At 44.7% G+C, this 16,911-nt stretch overlaps 1 protein-coding gene across 1 annotated transcript in view; it reads left to right on the top strand.

Moving 5' to 3' along the window:
• SPTLC2 (serine palmitoyltransferase long chain base subunit 2) overlaps positions 1–16,911 on the top strand; it is a 114,409-nt gene that overhangs the window by 15,266 nt on the left and 82,232 nt on the right. The window contains exon 2 of the mRNA XM_048852923.2: positions 8,346–8,540. Coding sequence (XP_048708880.2) covers positions 8,346–8,540 — 195 coding nt within the window. The remainder of the gene's footprint in view (positions 1–8,345; positions 8,541–16,911) is intronic.

Below are 16,911 nucleotides of genomic sequence, written 5' to 3'. Positions count from 1 at the left end.
TAAATGCTTTTCATATTTGAAGTCTCACTGACTAGATAGCTGCAGGAGTTAGGGATGGAGTTGACTGATGAAGTAAACACAAAATATTGCAGGAGGTATTGGCTTTGGGGTGCTGCTCAGTGAGAATTGCCATTTAATATTGCAATCCCTCTTGGAGCTGGCTCACTTGGCTGGCTTTTTAGCAAGTGATTGCCTTATAGACCTGGAGTGCCCCCTCCCCAATGCACTCCTCTGAGTTCTGCATGCCAGGAACTCTTCTGTCTATAAAAAAAAAATTTTGAATGCCGAAATCCTTCATATCATGCAGCTAAAAGAAAATTGCCAGGCTCTTAGCGAAATCTCTGCAGTATGTGTGGTAGTAAGAAGCTAATACATTTTAATAAGATTCCAGGAAAGAGACTGTTCTAGCAGAAATGATCCTGTGGATGGGGGCATTTAAATAGAATCTGCCATTTTCAGCCTGTTCCTATTCCTGCCGGCAGAAAGGAGTGAAACCATCTCTTTAATGCAAAAAGTGATTGCATGGTATGTCTTGGGCAGCAGTAGTTAGTATAACCGCAGCCCTTTATTGTGCATTGCTTTCAGAGCAGCGGAAGGGAAAGCCCAGCCCTGCAACAAGATTAGGTTCAATGCTGAATTGTTCTACATCTTTTGTGTCCTCAAAAACCTTTATATAAATCTCCGATAAACTCCTCTTCCAACCCCTCTGTGTGACATCTTGGCTCCAAATACTCCTGGCTACTGACCTCCATTGCCTTCTTGTCATTTGGCCTCTTCCCCTCCAAATACTAACATGCAGTAGTTTTCTGCACACCATTTAAACCTTTCCAAAAACTTGCTGCTTGTGTCACCAGCCACCATCTGTTCCCCTCTTCTTCCACACCTCTTGCTCAAAGAGCTTAAACTGGTGCTTCGGGTGGTTCTCCTCAATTCCATCCTGGATCCAGTCCAGTCTGCCTTCTAGGTTCTCTATTGCACTGAATCTGCTGTTGCTAAGGTCCTGAAAGTCCCCGTTGGCGAGTCTGTATTCCACTCTCATGATCTACAATCTCTCTGAGGCTTCTGATACTGTGGACCACTCTCTCCTCAACATCCTGTCCAACCTCCTTGCTTTTAGTGGCATTGTCACCTACTTCAAACTGCTTCTTCAGCACCTCTTGCTTTCTTTGGTGGTCCCACATGATTCAGTTCTTGGTTCCTTCCTCTTCTCCTTCTATACTTCATACTTGGCAGGGCTTATCCTCGTACAGATCCAACAGTAATTTCTCTGCTGATGCCTCTCAAATGTTCTTCTCTATTTCTGTCCTGTTCCCTTTGGTCCAGTTTCAGCCTGTTTCTGATGCTTCCTCCTTTATGTCTCACTGACGTCTCCAGTTTTACCTGGTTCAATCACAGCTTGTTGCCTCCTAAACTAAAGCCTCTTCTCTTCACTTCTCCATGGCCGTTGACACTAATGTCATCCCAGTCAGTCTGGGATTGTTTGACTTCTCCCTGCCCTTCCTTTGCATATCGCTGTACCCAAATCCTGCCATTTCTTTCTCAGATTAAGCTCTTGCCCATCTTCCATGCTGCCCTGTTCAAGGAAAGACCTTCCTATCCAAGATGAGTATTAGCATCTCATTCAAATCCTTATATATTCCATTTCTTTCACAATGCCCTCAAGAAGTGATCTTATAATTAAGAAAACCAGCTAAGTCAGTAGTTCACAAACATTTGTACTGGTGACCCCTTTCACATAGCAAGTCTCTGAGTGCGACCCCCTCCTAATAAATTAAAACCAATTTTTAATATATTTAACACCATTATAAATGCTGGAGGCAAAGTGGGGTTTGAGGTGGAGGCTGACAGCTTGTGACCCCCTATGGGGTCCCAACCCCCAGTTTCAGAACCCCTGCTCTAAATTATCCCAACTTCTAGATTTTCCTGTGCAGCCCCTCTTCTGTGTCTCTTCTAGGCTGAAAGCTCTTCCGGGCAAGGGCAGCCTTTGTTTGTTACTGTACAGTATTGAGCACATTGTCGTTAAACAAATGCGTCTGGAAGAATGTGTTTATTTTAACTACATGTGGTAATTTAGTGTCAAAATATGGTCCTGTAAAGACAGGGACCCTTCCCAGAGACTGAGGACAAACTCAGAGGGAGGAAAGTTGGGAGGAATGTAACAAACCAGTGAAGTTATTGTTAATGTTGGTTTCATGGATTGCATTTTTGTTAACTTAATGAACACTGCAGTGAAGGGGAGTTTTCCAGGAAGTCACTAAATACCAAGAATTGCAAGGAGCTGCATTGAAGACCAGGAGATTAGCTGGAGGCTGCTAAGGGGCCTCTTAGGTTGGTGTCTTGAATGAATGGGGGCTGGAGTGGAGTTGTTAAGAACAGAGACCATTTGTTTTTGGTTAAGAATCTCTCATACAAACCATACAAGATCCCTACAGTCTTAGGGAGTAATTGAAAATAATTGCAGATGGGGCAGGGTCTGGGGTATAAGAAAGGGCAGGAAGGATTTGAGCATCTCAAGTTAGGAGGAATTAACTTTCTGCCTATGTAGATCTCTGAGGTCTTAGTCCTGCTAGCAGCTGACTGTTTTTTTTAAAGTATTATAAATTCACAAGTAAAACCTGACATTATTTGAAAGAGAAACTGTTCTTTAAAACACTAAGATTGCGTTCAGCAATATTGTGAGAAGCTCAGGCTACATGTATGCAACCTACACTACAAATGCAACCATGTCAGGGAGTTTGGTGACCTTGTGGTATGGACTAGGACTTTAACCATGTTTTGTAAAGGTCCAGACTGCTCCCAACTGTCCTGCAAACTGGAGTTGTGTTTGGAACCAGGTTAGGGGACAACAAAGTTGTAACTAGGCTCCCTGTATTTGTGGGACCTAACTTCTAGTTGTTTGTAACTAGCTAGTGAAATTATTGGCTCTACATGTGGCTTGTCTGTACACCATGAGGTGGTTATTGTAGTTTCTACACTTGCTCGCAGTGTAGGCCAGCATGTAATTGCCTTCCTGTAAACAGCTTGTAATGCTTTTATTTTTGCAGAGTTGATGGGACCCCAACTGTGGTTTTGTAATCAAGTTGGCTGGTCATCTCTCCTCCCAGCTCTCTGTGCAGTAGGACTTCCCAGAGTAGTGGTGCTCCTCTGGGCAACGTTAGTAGGTCACGCTTTCCCCTGAATGCACTGACACAGACATGACTAGGTGAAGTGAAGGAAGTAGACACAAACTGGAGTGGCACACAGTTTTCCTGAATGGACACCACACAGCTGTGTATAATGGGACCAGATGAGTATATCCTGATTGCAAAACCATGATTTTTCCTTGCATTGTGTATAGGACCTATGGTTTCAACATATCAGGTCCCAATCCTACTCACTCTAAAGTCAGTAGAAACACTCATTGATTTCTGTATGGCAAATTAGGCCTCTCGACCACACGCCAGCTTTTCTCTCTTGGGTTCTCAAAAGGAATTTGCTGCTCATGCGCAGTTGGCTTAGAGCTGAAGACACACACATTTTTATTTGGAGGTTGGCTGTGCAGATGCAGAGACCCCTTTTTTCCCCATGAATGCTTCGTATCGAAACTTAGACCACAAACTTCCTTTCTAAGGGCAATTTTAAATTGTATTTATTTACATGCATTCATAATATGCTTGTTGAAATGTCTAAGGAATGTTTTTAATCAGTCTCTTTCTAGTCTTACAACGTTCAAACGTGCTAATGTTGAGGGGGGGGAAAATTTTTTCCCCCTAAACTGACATATAAGCACAGTACTGTGCTTCCAAGCTGTGCTCTTGGCTTGGGTGGGTCTCCAACTGATGCAAATATCCCCAAAGATGATCCACCCACTGCATTCCTAAATGAAACTTCTGTGTTCTGGAAGTACAGACAATGGTACTGTGATTTCTCTGGTTCTTGTTCCAATATGGCAGTTGTCAGAAAGAACAGGCCTCTTTAAAGTTTTACAGATTGTGATTATTGCAGCCTTGTTGATGTGATACTTTTATTTAAAATTTGATGTCGAGATTTTTTTTCCCCAAACAGATAAAACCTTTGCCACTGGCCAGAATTTTGTTCTCATACTTGTTGGGTCTAGCCTTTCATTTCTTTCCCAAGTTACTGCTGCCTCAACTGGCAAAGACTGAGATTAAAGGCTCGTTTGTGATAGACTAACTCTTGGGACTTCAGTATGAAGTTGTTACATTGATCCTTCTGCGGCTGTGGCTGACAGAGGCATCAGCCATTAAATAGTTAAGTATGTACATTATAGGCATGCATATATATTTCCTGTCCTGTCTTACTGAACGTTGGACAACGGTACGTTTCCGATTTCCTGACCTACGTGTTTGTCTTTAGACAACAGTGCGGACATGTCAGTAGAAGTCTGCCTATTGTGCTTTTTTCCCCAATGGGTCATACTCGCAGCAACCCTTTCTTGATGGGTGGGTGTGCCTGCCATTCACTTCTTGTCTGAGGGTTGTAGCTGTATTTCCGCTATTGGCAACTATCAAATATCTGTCCAAAAATACATGCCTCATACTTGGCTGGAGGCTCCAGAGAGATTTCGGCCACTTTCTCCACTCCTTCAGTGTCCTTGTATTGTCCATGTTGTCAAGGTGGTGTTACTGTGAATATAGGCACTTACTGGTAGCAAATGTCTCTTCTGTATCCCACCTTCTTGCTAGTCTCCCAGCTACTCCCACATATACCCAGAGACATCTGTCGTATCACACTAGGATCTAAGCACTTTTTCAGAATTTATATTCCAATATGTAGCCTAAACCTGGATGTTCCTGCTAGTACTGTCTCTTTCCCAATGCAGAGAAGGACGTGGTGGTGTGGAAGCTATGGCAAAGAGATGGATCTTAGTTTGTCTGAAAGCAATAAGGTTTGTGGTCCTTTTTATCCCATGCCATGATTCTGGGCCCAGCCCCTTGAGAAGGCTCTATCTTCCACACTCACAAGTATCTTTCCTTGACTCTTTGGAGTACTGATGTCAAGTTAGGTGTGGTGGCCCAGGCTTTCTACTTTCTGACTGGTCTATTGGCTTTGAAGATCAAGACCTGGATGTTAGACTTAGTCCAAAATTCTTTCCGGGATCAGTGTAGTAGTTAAAATTCAGTACTGTGCTCACAACATCCCATGTTGATGAGCAGGTTTCCTGCTCTGATTTGTACCAGCTGAAGCTTGTTTGTTCAGTTCAGTCTTATTTGCAGGCATTGTGCATTGCAGTAATCAGCCCTGGAGAGCATGAATCAGTGGATCACTATAGCTAAGTTTTAGTTTTTCATGACTAGATGGAGTCTCTTGGTCAGCCTTTGTCAAACATTTCGGTGCTAGGGGGATACATACTTGTGGGGAAGCATAATATTTATGATCCAGTTAGAGCAGAGGTGGGCAAACTATGGCCCACGGGTCATATCTGGTCCGCGGGACCGTCCTGCCTGGCCTGAGCTCTTGGCCAGGGAGGCTAGCCCCCGGCTCCTCCCCCGCTGTCCCCCCTCCCCTGCAGCCTCAGCGCGGCGCAATGCCAGTGCTCTGGCCCACCGCTCCTGCCAGGCCAGGCCAGGTGGCAGCATGGCTGCGAGCTGCCGCTCTGAGTGGCGTGGTAAGGGGGTGGGGGGTTGGGTTGGATAAGGGGCAGGGGGTGCTAGGGGCAGTCAGGGGACAGGGAGCAGGGGATGGTTGGATGGGGTGGAGGTTCGGGGGGGGTGGTGGTCAGGGGATGGGAAGCAGGGGGGTTGGATAGGAGGTGGGGTCCTGGGGGGCAGTTAGGGGCAGGGATGTGGATATGTGTCAGGGCAGTCAAGGGGCTGGAGGGAGGGAGGGGTTGGATAGGGGGTGAGGTCCTGGGGGCAGTAAGGGGACAAGGAGCAGGGGAGGTTGGATGGGTCGGTGGTTCTGAGGGGGGCAGTCAGGGGGCGGGAAGTGGGAGGGGGCGGATAGGGGGCAGGGTCCAGGCTGTTTGGGGAGGCACAGCCTTCCCTACCCAGCCCTCCATAAAGTTTCACAACCTGGATGTGGCCCTCGGGCCAAAAAGTTTGCCCACCCCTGAGTTAGAGGTTTCCAAGACAGGGAATCAATAGTTCTGTGTGTTACAAAATTCATCTTTCAGCATTTATGCTGTTGATGCATTGCAGGTCACCTAGTATGGGGACAGTGAAACTAGAGTTCAGTTTCGTTTCTTGCATTTCCTGACCTAGACCGGGAAGGCTTGTATCAAACAAACTGGGTTTGCTGAGCTCTTTGGTCAAGTGGGTCTTTAAAAGTGGCTGGAAGGAGAATGGCGTCTGGAGTGGGTGAAAAAACGAAGTAGAAATTGAAAATTTAGGGTACAGTACAGGGATACGTGGCTGGGGTGTTGTAAAAAGAGCTCAGATGTGGGTGCTTTTAAAGTGAAGATAAGAAGCCCTCACTTCTTGAAGTGGATGTGACATGGTCCTTTACCCTTTTTATACCACCCTCATCCAAGAATCTTAAAGTGCTTTACAGAATTAAATCTCAAAGCTGTTCTCGGGGGGGTAGCTCTGTGTTATCCCCACTGTGCAGATTGGGAAACAGACACAGAGGAAGTGTCTTGCTAGGGAAACACAGCAAATCAATGGCAGAGCTGAGAATAGAACCCTGGTGTCCTGACTCCCATTCCTATGCTCTAGCCAAAAGGCCCTTACTTCCATGGTATAGGATGGGAAGCCAGATGTGGTCTTGGAGAAAGAGGAAGATCTGTACTGGCACCAGAGTTTTGCAGTTCTGCTAAGTGTTCTGCATCTTTCTGCAAATAGATCGGGTGAAAATCTTGTGCCAAAAGAGTATTGCATTCCAAATACTCTTTCTCCTAGAAGGCGGAGCACTGGCTGGGGACACAGGAAATTATGGGTTCTGGTTTTGTCTCTTCTACTGACTGGTGGAGTTTCTGTGCCGTTCACAACCATACTGCTGGCCAGGGCCTCGTATCCCTAACCTGGGGGCCAGTTTTGTTTGCCCATTTTAAAATGGGTAACATTGCACAAGGTCATTTTGGCAGATCTGGGAATAGAATCTTGGTCTCTAGTATGGCAGACCCAAGTCTCACCCACCTCCTCACAATGGCTTTCTGAACAAATATGCCAAATGTTTATGCTTGACTAGGTCCGTAACCACTGCTCTAACCACTAGACAGCTTTGCTCCCAGAGCCTGGAGTAAAACCTAGGAATCCTGATACCTGACATCCCCATCTTGTCTCATAAGTAGTTGTACAACATATTGGTAAAAGTGTCTCTGGCCTCCCTCAAGGGGCTGGCTCATGTAGAGGGTAATAGCCTATTCCTTCAATTGGTTACTACTCCAGTTCAAGCGGAAGAAGTCTGTGCTGTATATCTAAAGGCCCAGAGTTTAAACTCTGCTCGTGGTCATGTGGGGAGAAATAGTTTGTAATTAAAGACCGTATACCCAAAAAGGGGCCGAATTAAGATTGCATGGGTAACATCAGTGCTGGCATTTCTGTGTGTGTGTGTGTTTTTTTTTTTTTATATGCTTGCTTTTGCAACTGTAAGTCTAACACAGGTTTTTTATGTGCGAAAGACCTCCTAAGTAGCACTTACTGAGGGACAGGTGCCTTAAAATATTGCAAGTGAGCTACAGAGCCTTTTACCTGTAGGTCACCAGTTTGAACCCAGTCCTGTTCAGTAGGGACTGAAAGCTGTTCTCACCTAATATGGAAGTTGGCTGATTCCTACACTGGGATGAGTTTGAATCTTGGTTCCAGCTCTGACATCACAAGTTCACCACCATTATTTGTACTAATGAGCAGATTTGTCAAAGAATTATTTGAGTCATAAGGACTGAACTAACATCATCCCTTTCACCAGCAGAAGTAGTCTTTCTCCTCCCTCACCCTCATCAAGGCTGAACTATGCTGGCAGGACAGTGTGTGTGGGAAGCTTGCCCTGGTGTTGCCCTATATATAGATAGATGTCGTTCACCAGGGTTTTCAATCTGGCAGTCACCCTTTCAACTGGGACTAAATTCACACATCTGAGATGATGTTGATGGTTATATGCAAAAATTTAATTTGCTAATTTACATAACTTGTATAAAATGTCACACTGAGTTGCACAAAACTTGGACATGCTGGAAGCAAAAGAGAAGATGAAGCTGAGGCTAATAGTTGGGGATAGTGTCCTTTATCAAGAGTGGTTGTCATTAATGCTTGACCCAGGCTGAAAATGCTTGGTTCTTTGAACTGAGTAAAAATCTTGCCCCAATACCGCTGGACATCTCTAATCTAGCAGCGCTCTCTGAAAACAGATTTTTTTTTTTTTCCATTCTAGTAACTTCTAATTCCAGTTTTAACCTTCTATCCTAGATTCATCACATTGCCCACAATGGAGGATTATATAAAAGACCCTTTAATGAAGTTTTTGAGGAAACACCAATGCTGGTTGCTGTGCTGACGTATGTGGGCTACGGTGTCCTCACCCTCTTTGGGTATCTGCGAGACTTTCTGCGACACTGGAAGATCGAGAAGTGTCACCATGCATCAGAGAGAGAGGAACAGAAGGTAGTTGCTGGACAGGCAGGGGTGGGATTTGAGCTGGTGTGCAGTGGCATGTCAGCCAGGAGTACCAATTTATAATGTTTCTATTTCTAGCCCAAATGGGTGCAAAAAGAACCTGCCAATATAGCCTTTGCACAGCTGGTTGGAGTAATATGTAAACAGCTTGAAACAATAGCACTGAGGTGCTAATTAATTACCTCATAATCTCAATGAGGTGTTAACTCTGGGGCCCACTGATGACCATTTTAATGTCCACACTGGTGACTGTTTCATTGTCCACCACGTTAACAGAAATATCCAGTTCCTCTGAAATTGAAGATAGAGCACTGATTTATGCCACTGAGGATCTGGCCCTGTATTTGCATCTGTAGTAAACAAAAGGCAATACAGGGAGAAAGCATAGGAATAACTGTCAAACTACTGAGGAAATAATTTTTCTTCCAATAAAAGGCTCTAGAATTAGGGGGTCAAATATTGCTTTTGAGTTAATGTTCAGTGTGATTTATTTTCATCAAGTGAGGATTAGAGTAGGGTAGCTAAAGTACGTGGGCAAACGTAGCCCATAGCTGCTCTAACCTTCAGTATAGAAGATTTATTGGTCATGAATCACACTCTGTATTCTTCACTGGATGTTCTGATCAATGTGCTTCATTGCATGCTGGGTTCTGTAGTCTCCCTGTGTCTCGTCTCTGTTAAAATGGGGGCTGCGACAAGCTCCTTTGTTCTGTGCAACAGTGGAGTTTAAGATGCTTTTCTGTGGAGTATCATTACATAAACTCAGTATGCTTCCTGCCAGGAAGGATGAATAAAACTCCTGTCTCTTTTCTTTCTATCCCCCCGCTCCCCCCACGCCCCAGTTGAAATGTACTTTATTAAGTTATTAAAAGTGTATGCACCTAATAATGCATATGAAATATGATTGCTGTCCTGCAGAATGTGGAATGCAGTTTCAGGCATGACTAAAGGGGATACTCAATCTGCAGGTAGGAGCTGAGGTGGGAAGGACTGGGGTTACAGCATTGAGGTTGGTTACTCAGTGAACGCTAGTGCACAATACAGGGGGATTATCCTGAATATCTATAACTAAAGGGGGAGTGGGCAAACTCTTTTGGCCCGAGGGCCACATCAGGGTTGCGAAACAGTATGGAGGGCTGGGTAGGGAAGACTGTGCCTCCCCAAACAGCCTGGCCTCTGCCCCCTCCCACTTCCCACCCCCTGTCCCTAACTGCCCCCCAGGACCCCACCACCTGTCCAATCCCACCCCCTATCCAACCCCCCCTGGTTCCCTGCCCCTTATCCAACCCCCCCCCCCGGCCTCTTCCCCTTACCATGCCACTCAGAGTGGCAGGACAGGCTTGTTCGAAGGCTTGGGAGATGGGTGGCTTGCCCGCATAGCAGCGTTGCTGCGGGGGAGGGGCCGGGGACTAGCCTCCCTGGCCAGGAGCTCAGGGGCCGGGCAGGATGGTCCTGTGGGCCGTAATTTGCCCACCCCTGAACTAAAGAGATACTGAATTAGGATTCCCTTACTTCAGACATAATGTATATTTAGAATCGCTGTCCTGAGAGTTGTCCTTCAGCCTAAATTCTTAATGTTTCCCTGAAATGCGTTTGTTTTGGGAGATAACTGGTGACTTGAAGCCCTTTGGGAGAGTGTATGTGGAGGATGGCCTTGGGAGCCATTCCTCAGTATGGTGGATATGGATCTTGGGTTGGGTCATGAGTTGCAGATAAGATATGCCCCTTTTCTATCCACTTTTATACTGTTCATGACATCTTTGTGGGTGAGTTTGGTGAGAGATTCGGGGTTTTTTTTTTGTTTTTTCTTTTTTTTTTTAAAGAGGAATCCATTTATGGTTGGTTGTGAAGGGAGGATCAGGGCATGTGGTACAATACACTATAAAAATGGAAACTCCCTTTAAAAAATGTTACCAGTGTTGATGAAATGCTGACCTGGTGCACTTCCTCACATTCATACCTAGATTGGAGTAGCTGCTCGTACTATAAGGTGAACTTAGTTGAGTGCACGTGACTTCTGGAACAAGTTGTGAGCTGCAAGTACTAGACCAGGGATGGGCAAACTATGGCCCACGGGCTAGATCCAGCTCCTCAGGGCTTTGGATCCAGCCTTCAGGATTGCCCCCCATGGTGCCGCAGGCCCTGCATCACTCTCAGAAGTGGCCAGCACCATGTCCTTGGGACCCCAGTGGGGGTCAGAGGCCTCTGTGTGTTGCCCTTGCTTCCAGGCACTGCCCCCCCTGCAGCTCCCATTGGCCGGGAACGGGGAACCACAGACAATGGTAGCCTCGGGGAAGGTGCCTGGAGGCGTGGAAAGGGTAGCACATGGAGCCCTGTGCCCGCCCGCGCCCCCCCGCCGTGGCTGTGCAGGGACATAGTTCCGGCCGCTTCCCAGAGTGGCGTGGCGTGGGGCCAGGGCAGGCATGCAGGGAGCCTGCTCTGGCCCCGGTGTAGGCCGCTGCCACCCCGGAGCCGCTTTAGGTAAGCGGCACCGGGCCGGAGTCCGAACCCCTCCTGCACCCCAACTCCCTGCCCTGAGCCCCCTGTCTGCACCTCGCACCCTTCCTCTGCCCCAGTCCCTTGCCCAGAGCCCATTCCTGCACACCGCACTCCCTCCCACACCCCAACCCCCTGCCCCGGCCCTGCATATAATTTTCCCACCCAAATGTGGCCCTCAGCCCAAAAAGTTTGCCCACCCCTGTGCTAGGCTCTGCATCAGGCTCCCTCAATCTGCCTAGAAGTTTGGGAGAGCAAGCTGTAATGAACCTTATGTAGAAACCAGTTTCACCTTGTGGGTTAAGATAGTTATTGAACACCATTTTGAAGCAGTGTCCCTTTAAGAAATTTCAAGTATTTAATCATAGAATCATAGAATATCAGGGTTGGAAGGGACCCCAGAAGGTCATCTAGTCCAACCCCCTGCTCGAAGCAGGACCAATTCCCAGTTAAATCATCCCAGCCAGGGCTTTGTCAAGCCTGACCTTAAAAACCTCTAAGGAAGGAGATTCTACCACCTCCCTAGGTAACGCATTCCAGTGTTTCACCACCCTCTTAGTGAAAAAGGTTTTCCTAATATCCAATCTAAACCTCCCCCTCTGCAACTTGAGACCATTACTCCTCGTTCTGTCATCTGCTACCATTGAGAACAGTCTAGAGCCATCCTCTTTGGAACCCCCTTTCAGGTAGTTGAAAGCAGCTATCAAATCCCCTCTCATTCTTCTCTTCTGCAGGCTAAACAATCCCAGCTCCCTCAGCCTCTCCTCATAACTCATGTGTTCCAGACCCCTAATCATTTTTGTTGCCCTTCGCTGGACTCTCTCCAATTTATCCACATCCTTCTTGAAGTGTGGGGCCCAAAACTGGACACAGTACTCCAGATGAGGCCTCACCAATGTCGAATAGAGGGGAACGATCATGTCCCTCGATGTGCTCGCTATGCCCCTACTTATACATCCCAAAATGCCATTGGCCTTCTTGGCAACAAGGGCACACTACTGACTCATATCCAGCTTCTCGTCCACTGTCACCCCTAGGTCCTTTTCCACAGAACTGCTGCCTAGCCATTCGGTCCCTAGTCTGTAGCTGTGCATTGGGTTCTTCCGTCCTAAGTGCAGGACCCTGCACTTATCCTTATTGAACCTCATCAGATTTCTTTTGGCCCAATCCTCCAATTTGTCTAGGTCCTTCTGTATCCTATCCCTCCCCTCCAGCGTATCTACCACTCCTCCCAGTTTAGTATCATCCGCAAATTTGCTGAGAGTGCAATCCACACCATCCTCCAGATCATTTATGAAGATATTGAACAAAACCGGCCCCAGGACCGACCCTTGGGGCACTCCACTTGATACCGGCTGCCAACTAGACATGGAGCCATTGATCACTACCCGTTGAGCCCGACAATCTAGCCAGCTTTCTACCCACCTTGTAGTGCATTCATCCAGCCCATACTTCCTTAACTTGCTGACAAGAATACTGTGGGAGACCGTGTCAAAAGCTTTGCATTTCCTAGTTCATTGTAGTTTATAGGGGCATGGTCTGGAATTAGATCCAAAATGTAATAGTTTTGAAAAAATAAATGAGTACTAATAGAAATATTAACTTTTCACCTGGAAAAAAATAATAAAACTATGTCCTCTGCCACCTAACATTTCAGCTTTGTGGTAGTGCACAGAACCAGAAAGTGACTAGATTAATTTGGATTTTCAAACCTGTTTTTTAGTTTGACAGTATCCTTTGGCTTGCCTACAGTATCCTTGAACTTATTGCAGGGGGAATTAATAACACTCCAGATAAGCCTGATATCCTCTCACTGCTGCTTATATACAGCTCACAAATGGAGGAAGCCTTGTAAATTTTGTTTCTAGCTTCCTTTAAAATATATCCAACTGACATTTCCCTGGTAACTGCTGTTATGAAACACATCCTCTGAGGACAATTAGCAGCTTGTTCTAGGGCATTTAAACTGTTGAATTTTTGGTAGCCTTTATCAGCTTGAAGGAAGCCTGTCCATGTCTAACATGCAGTAGCACATACCTTTGGAGCTTACAGCAAACCTTCCCAGTAACTGTGTAAGTTAAATCTGGAAAACCCATATTGTACTTGATAAGTAGGATTGAATGTTATTCCCATCTAAAAGTGACCTGTATGTGACTGACTACTCTGTCCCTGGGAATCGGAAGACCTATGGTGGTGGTTGGTGCAAAGCTAGATAGGTAATTGGTATTAATTTCTTTTAAGCCCCAAAGAAAGGGTGGTGATAAAAACCAGCTGCAGGGTATGCTCTGCAGGGTTGGTCTGTTCTTCCCTCTGAGCTAATAGGTTTACCCTGGGGGAGCTGTACTGGAGATAAGACTTCTCCTAGAGGTGAGGAAGGTGGCAATGTTTGTTGTTAGTTGGGAGACTCCATTTTGAGTCAGGTTGACAGGGCTCACTAGCCCCTTTCCTAGTAGACTTTGACCAGGAGTCTAAACAGCCTGTTTCAGCTTTGAAAGATTGAGTTTTGCCCTGGCTGAGGCCTTTACCAGGCTGAAAAGATTTTTGTTCAGGTTAGACAAAGGGCTTGTCTACACAAGAGATTTTTCCAGTACTATTATATCTGTCTAGTTAAATTACTATGGATAAATCAGTACAACCTCCCCAGGTGGAGACATTTATTCCAGAAGAGGAGTGGCTTTTTTGGCTTAGCTTAAACTATTTTCAAAGCAACATAAACTAACGTGGAAAAAGGCACTCTGATACTGAAATATAGATGTCCTCACGGGAAGTTATGCTGGTATAACTAACAGTTTAAATTCATACACTACTTCTTACTGGTATATCTTTCCCATGTAAACCAGACCAAGGGTTTGTTCTGACTCTGGGTTTTTTTACTTTATCTGGGAGCTATATTCTTATGAAATTGCTATGGGAGTTTGATAAGTGAAGTAACTTCAGTTACTATGGAACCTAAAACTAAAAAATAAAAAAAATAAAATAAAAAAAAATTTCTCCTATATTTGTAATGCTCCTGTGTGTCTTTCTGCTTCTGTGCCCTTCACAACATCTGAGGGCAAGTGTGAGCCTAGTATGGTAAGAAAACTGAATACAGATTAAAATCTCACCCTCAGAGATGTTTCAGTAAGCTACTATCACAGACCGGACACCTTCCTAGTCTGGGCACAATCTTTCCCCTGGTACAGCCCTTGTTCCAGCTTAGGTAGTCGTTAGGGGATTTCTCATGACTGCAGCCCCCTTTGTTCTGTTCCATCCCCTTATATAGCTTTTGCACAAGGCAGGAATCCTTTGTCCCTTCTGGGTTCCCACCCCTCCTTCTAAATGGAAAAGCATCACGTTAAAGATCGATTCCAGTTCAGGTGACATGATCACATGTCACTGTAAGACTTCATTACCCACTTGCTAGTACACAGGAAGCTTACAAGTAAACAGAGTCATCTACAGTCAATTGTCCTGGTTAATAGCAGGTATCAAGATTCCAAACCACCATTAATGGTCCACACTTTGCATAATTACAATAGGCCCTCAGATTTATATTTCATATTTCTAGTTTCAGATACAAGAGTGATCCATTTATACAAATAGAATGACCACATTCAGTAGATTATAAGCCTTGTAGTGATGTCTTACAAGAGACCTTTTGTAGGAAGCATATTCCAGTTACATTATATTCACACTTATTAGCATATTTTCGTAAACTCATATAGAGTGCAACGTCACACCAGTTCCCTGTGTTCTCTGCCTTATTCCCAGCAAAATAAGTCCACCTAAGGAGACATACTTTGCTTCTCTACTCTAAGACAAGTACACTGCCTGTAATTGCTACAGTTACAAGCTACCACACCCTTCTTTCTAAGCAAACATATTTCATTCTTAAAGTCAAAGCAATGCAGAGGAAATAGTTTTAAAATAATAAAAGAACTTCCATGCATGCTAATAAGCTTACCAGAGATCACTCCAGCTGCAAAATAGGCTCTGGAAGGGGCAGCCTTCAGACTCTACCAGGGCTTTTACTGTGGTTTCGAGTTCATCACACCCTTTGTTCTGAACAAGGAAAAACCCATGACTCTGAGTCACTCATTTATCCAGTCTGCCTTTTTGAAGAGACCTTGTATAGGTTATCCACTAGACAATGGATCTCTTCTCGAAGTGCAGCTTCGAAAGGATGGATTTGAAGGAGGGCTGTCAAGCAATTAAAAAAATGAATCATGCGATTAACAACAATAATAAAATACACAAATATTTTAAAAAATGGTATGTTTTCTAAGTTTTCAAATATATTGACTTAAATTACAATGCAGAATACAAAGTGTACATTGCTCACTTTATATTTATTTTTCATTACAAATATTTGCACTGTAAAAAACAAGACATAGTACTTTTCAATTCACCTCATACAAGTACTGTAGTGCAGTCTGTTTATCATGAAAGTTATATTTACAAAAGTAGAATTATGTAAAAAAAAAAACAACCCAGAAACCTGCATTCAAAAATAAAACAATGTAAAATTTTAGAGCCAATGGCTCAGACAAACAAGTTTGTTTACATTTGCAGGAGATAATGCTGTTCTCCTCTTATTTACAATGTCACCGGAAAGTGAGAACAAGCATTGGTATGGCACTGTTGTAGTCAGCACTGCAAGGTATTTACGTCCAGATATGCTAAACATTTGTATGCCCCTTCATGCTTTGGCCACCATTCCAGAGGGCATGCTGATAGCACTCGTTTAAAAAATAATGCATTAAATTTGTGACTGAACTCCTTGGGGGAGAATTGTATGTCCCCATCTCTGTTTAACCCGCATTCTGCCACATATTTCATGTTATAGCAATCTCAGATGATGACCCAGCAGATGTTCATTTTAAGAACATTTTCACTGCAGATTTCACAAAGCACAAAGAAGGTACCAATCTGAGATTTCTAAAGATAGCTACAGCACTCAATCCAAGGTTTAAGAATCTGAAGTACCGTCCAAAATCCAAGAGGGACGAGGTGTGGCGCATGCTTTCAGAAGTCTTAAAAGAGCAAAACACTGATGCGGAAACTACAGAACCCGAACCACCAAAAGAGAAAATCAACCTTCTGCTGGTGGCATCTGTCAAGGTTCCTCCCCTACTCTGAACTCTAGGGTACAGATGTGGGGACCTGCATGAAAAACCTCCTAAGCTTATCTTTACCAGCTTAGGTCAAAACTTCCCCAAGGTACAAAATATTCCACCCGTTGTCCTTGGACTGGCCGCTACCACCACCAAACTAATACTGGTTACTGGGGAAGAGCTGTTTGGATGCGTCCTTCCCCCCAAAATACTTCCCAAAACCTTGCACCCCACTTCCTGGACAAGGTTTGGTAAAAAGCCTCACCAATTTGCCTAGGTGACTACAGACCCAGACCCTTGGATCTTAAGAACAATGAACAATCCTCCCAACATTTGCACCCCCCCTTTCCTGGGAAATGTTGGATAAAAAGCCTCACCAATTTGCATAGGTGACCACAGACCCAAATCCTTGGATCTGAGAACAATGAAAAAGCATTCAGTTTTCTTACAAGAAGACTTTTAATAAAAATAGAAGTAAATAGAAATAAAGAAATCCCCCCTGTAAAATCAGGGTGGTAGATATCTTGCAGGGTAATTTAGATTCAAAAACATAGAGAGCCCCTCTCGGCAAAACCTTAAGTTACAAAAAAGATACACAGACAGAAATAGTTATTCTATTCAGCACAATTCTTTTCTCAGACATTTAAAGAAATCATAATCTAACACATACCTAGCTAGATTACTTATTAAAAGTTCTAAGACTCCATTCCTGGTCTATCCCCGACAAAGACAGACACACAGACCCTTTGTTTCTCTCCCTCCTCCCAGCT

The sequence above is a fragment of the Caretta caretta genome, chromosome 6 (genome assembly GCF_965140235.1).
Source record: "Caretta caretta isolate rCarCar2 chromosome 6, rCarCar1.hap1, whole genome shotgun sequence".
Classification (NCBI taxonomy): domain Eukaryota; kingdom Metazoa; phylum Chordata; order Testudines; family Cheloniidae; genus Caretta; species Caretta caretta.
This window is presented reverse-complemented; position numbering and strand designations above follow the sequence as displayed.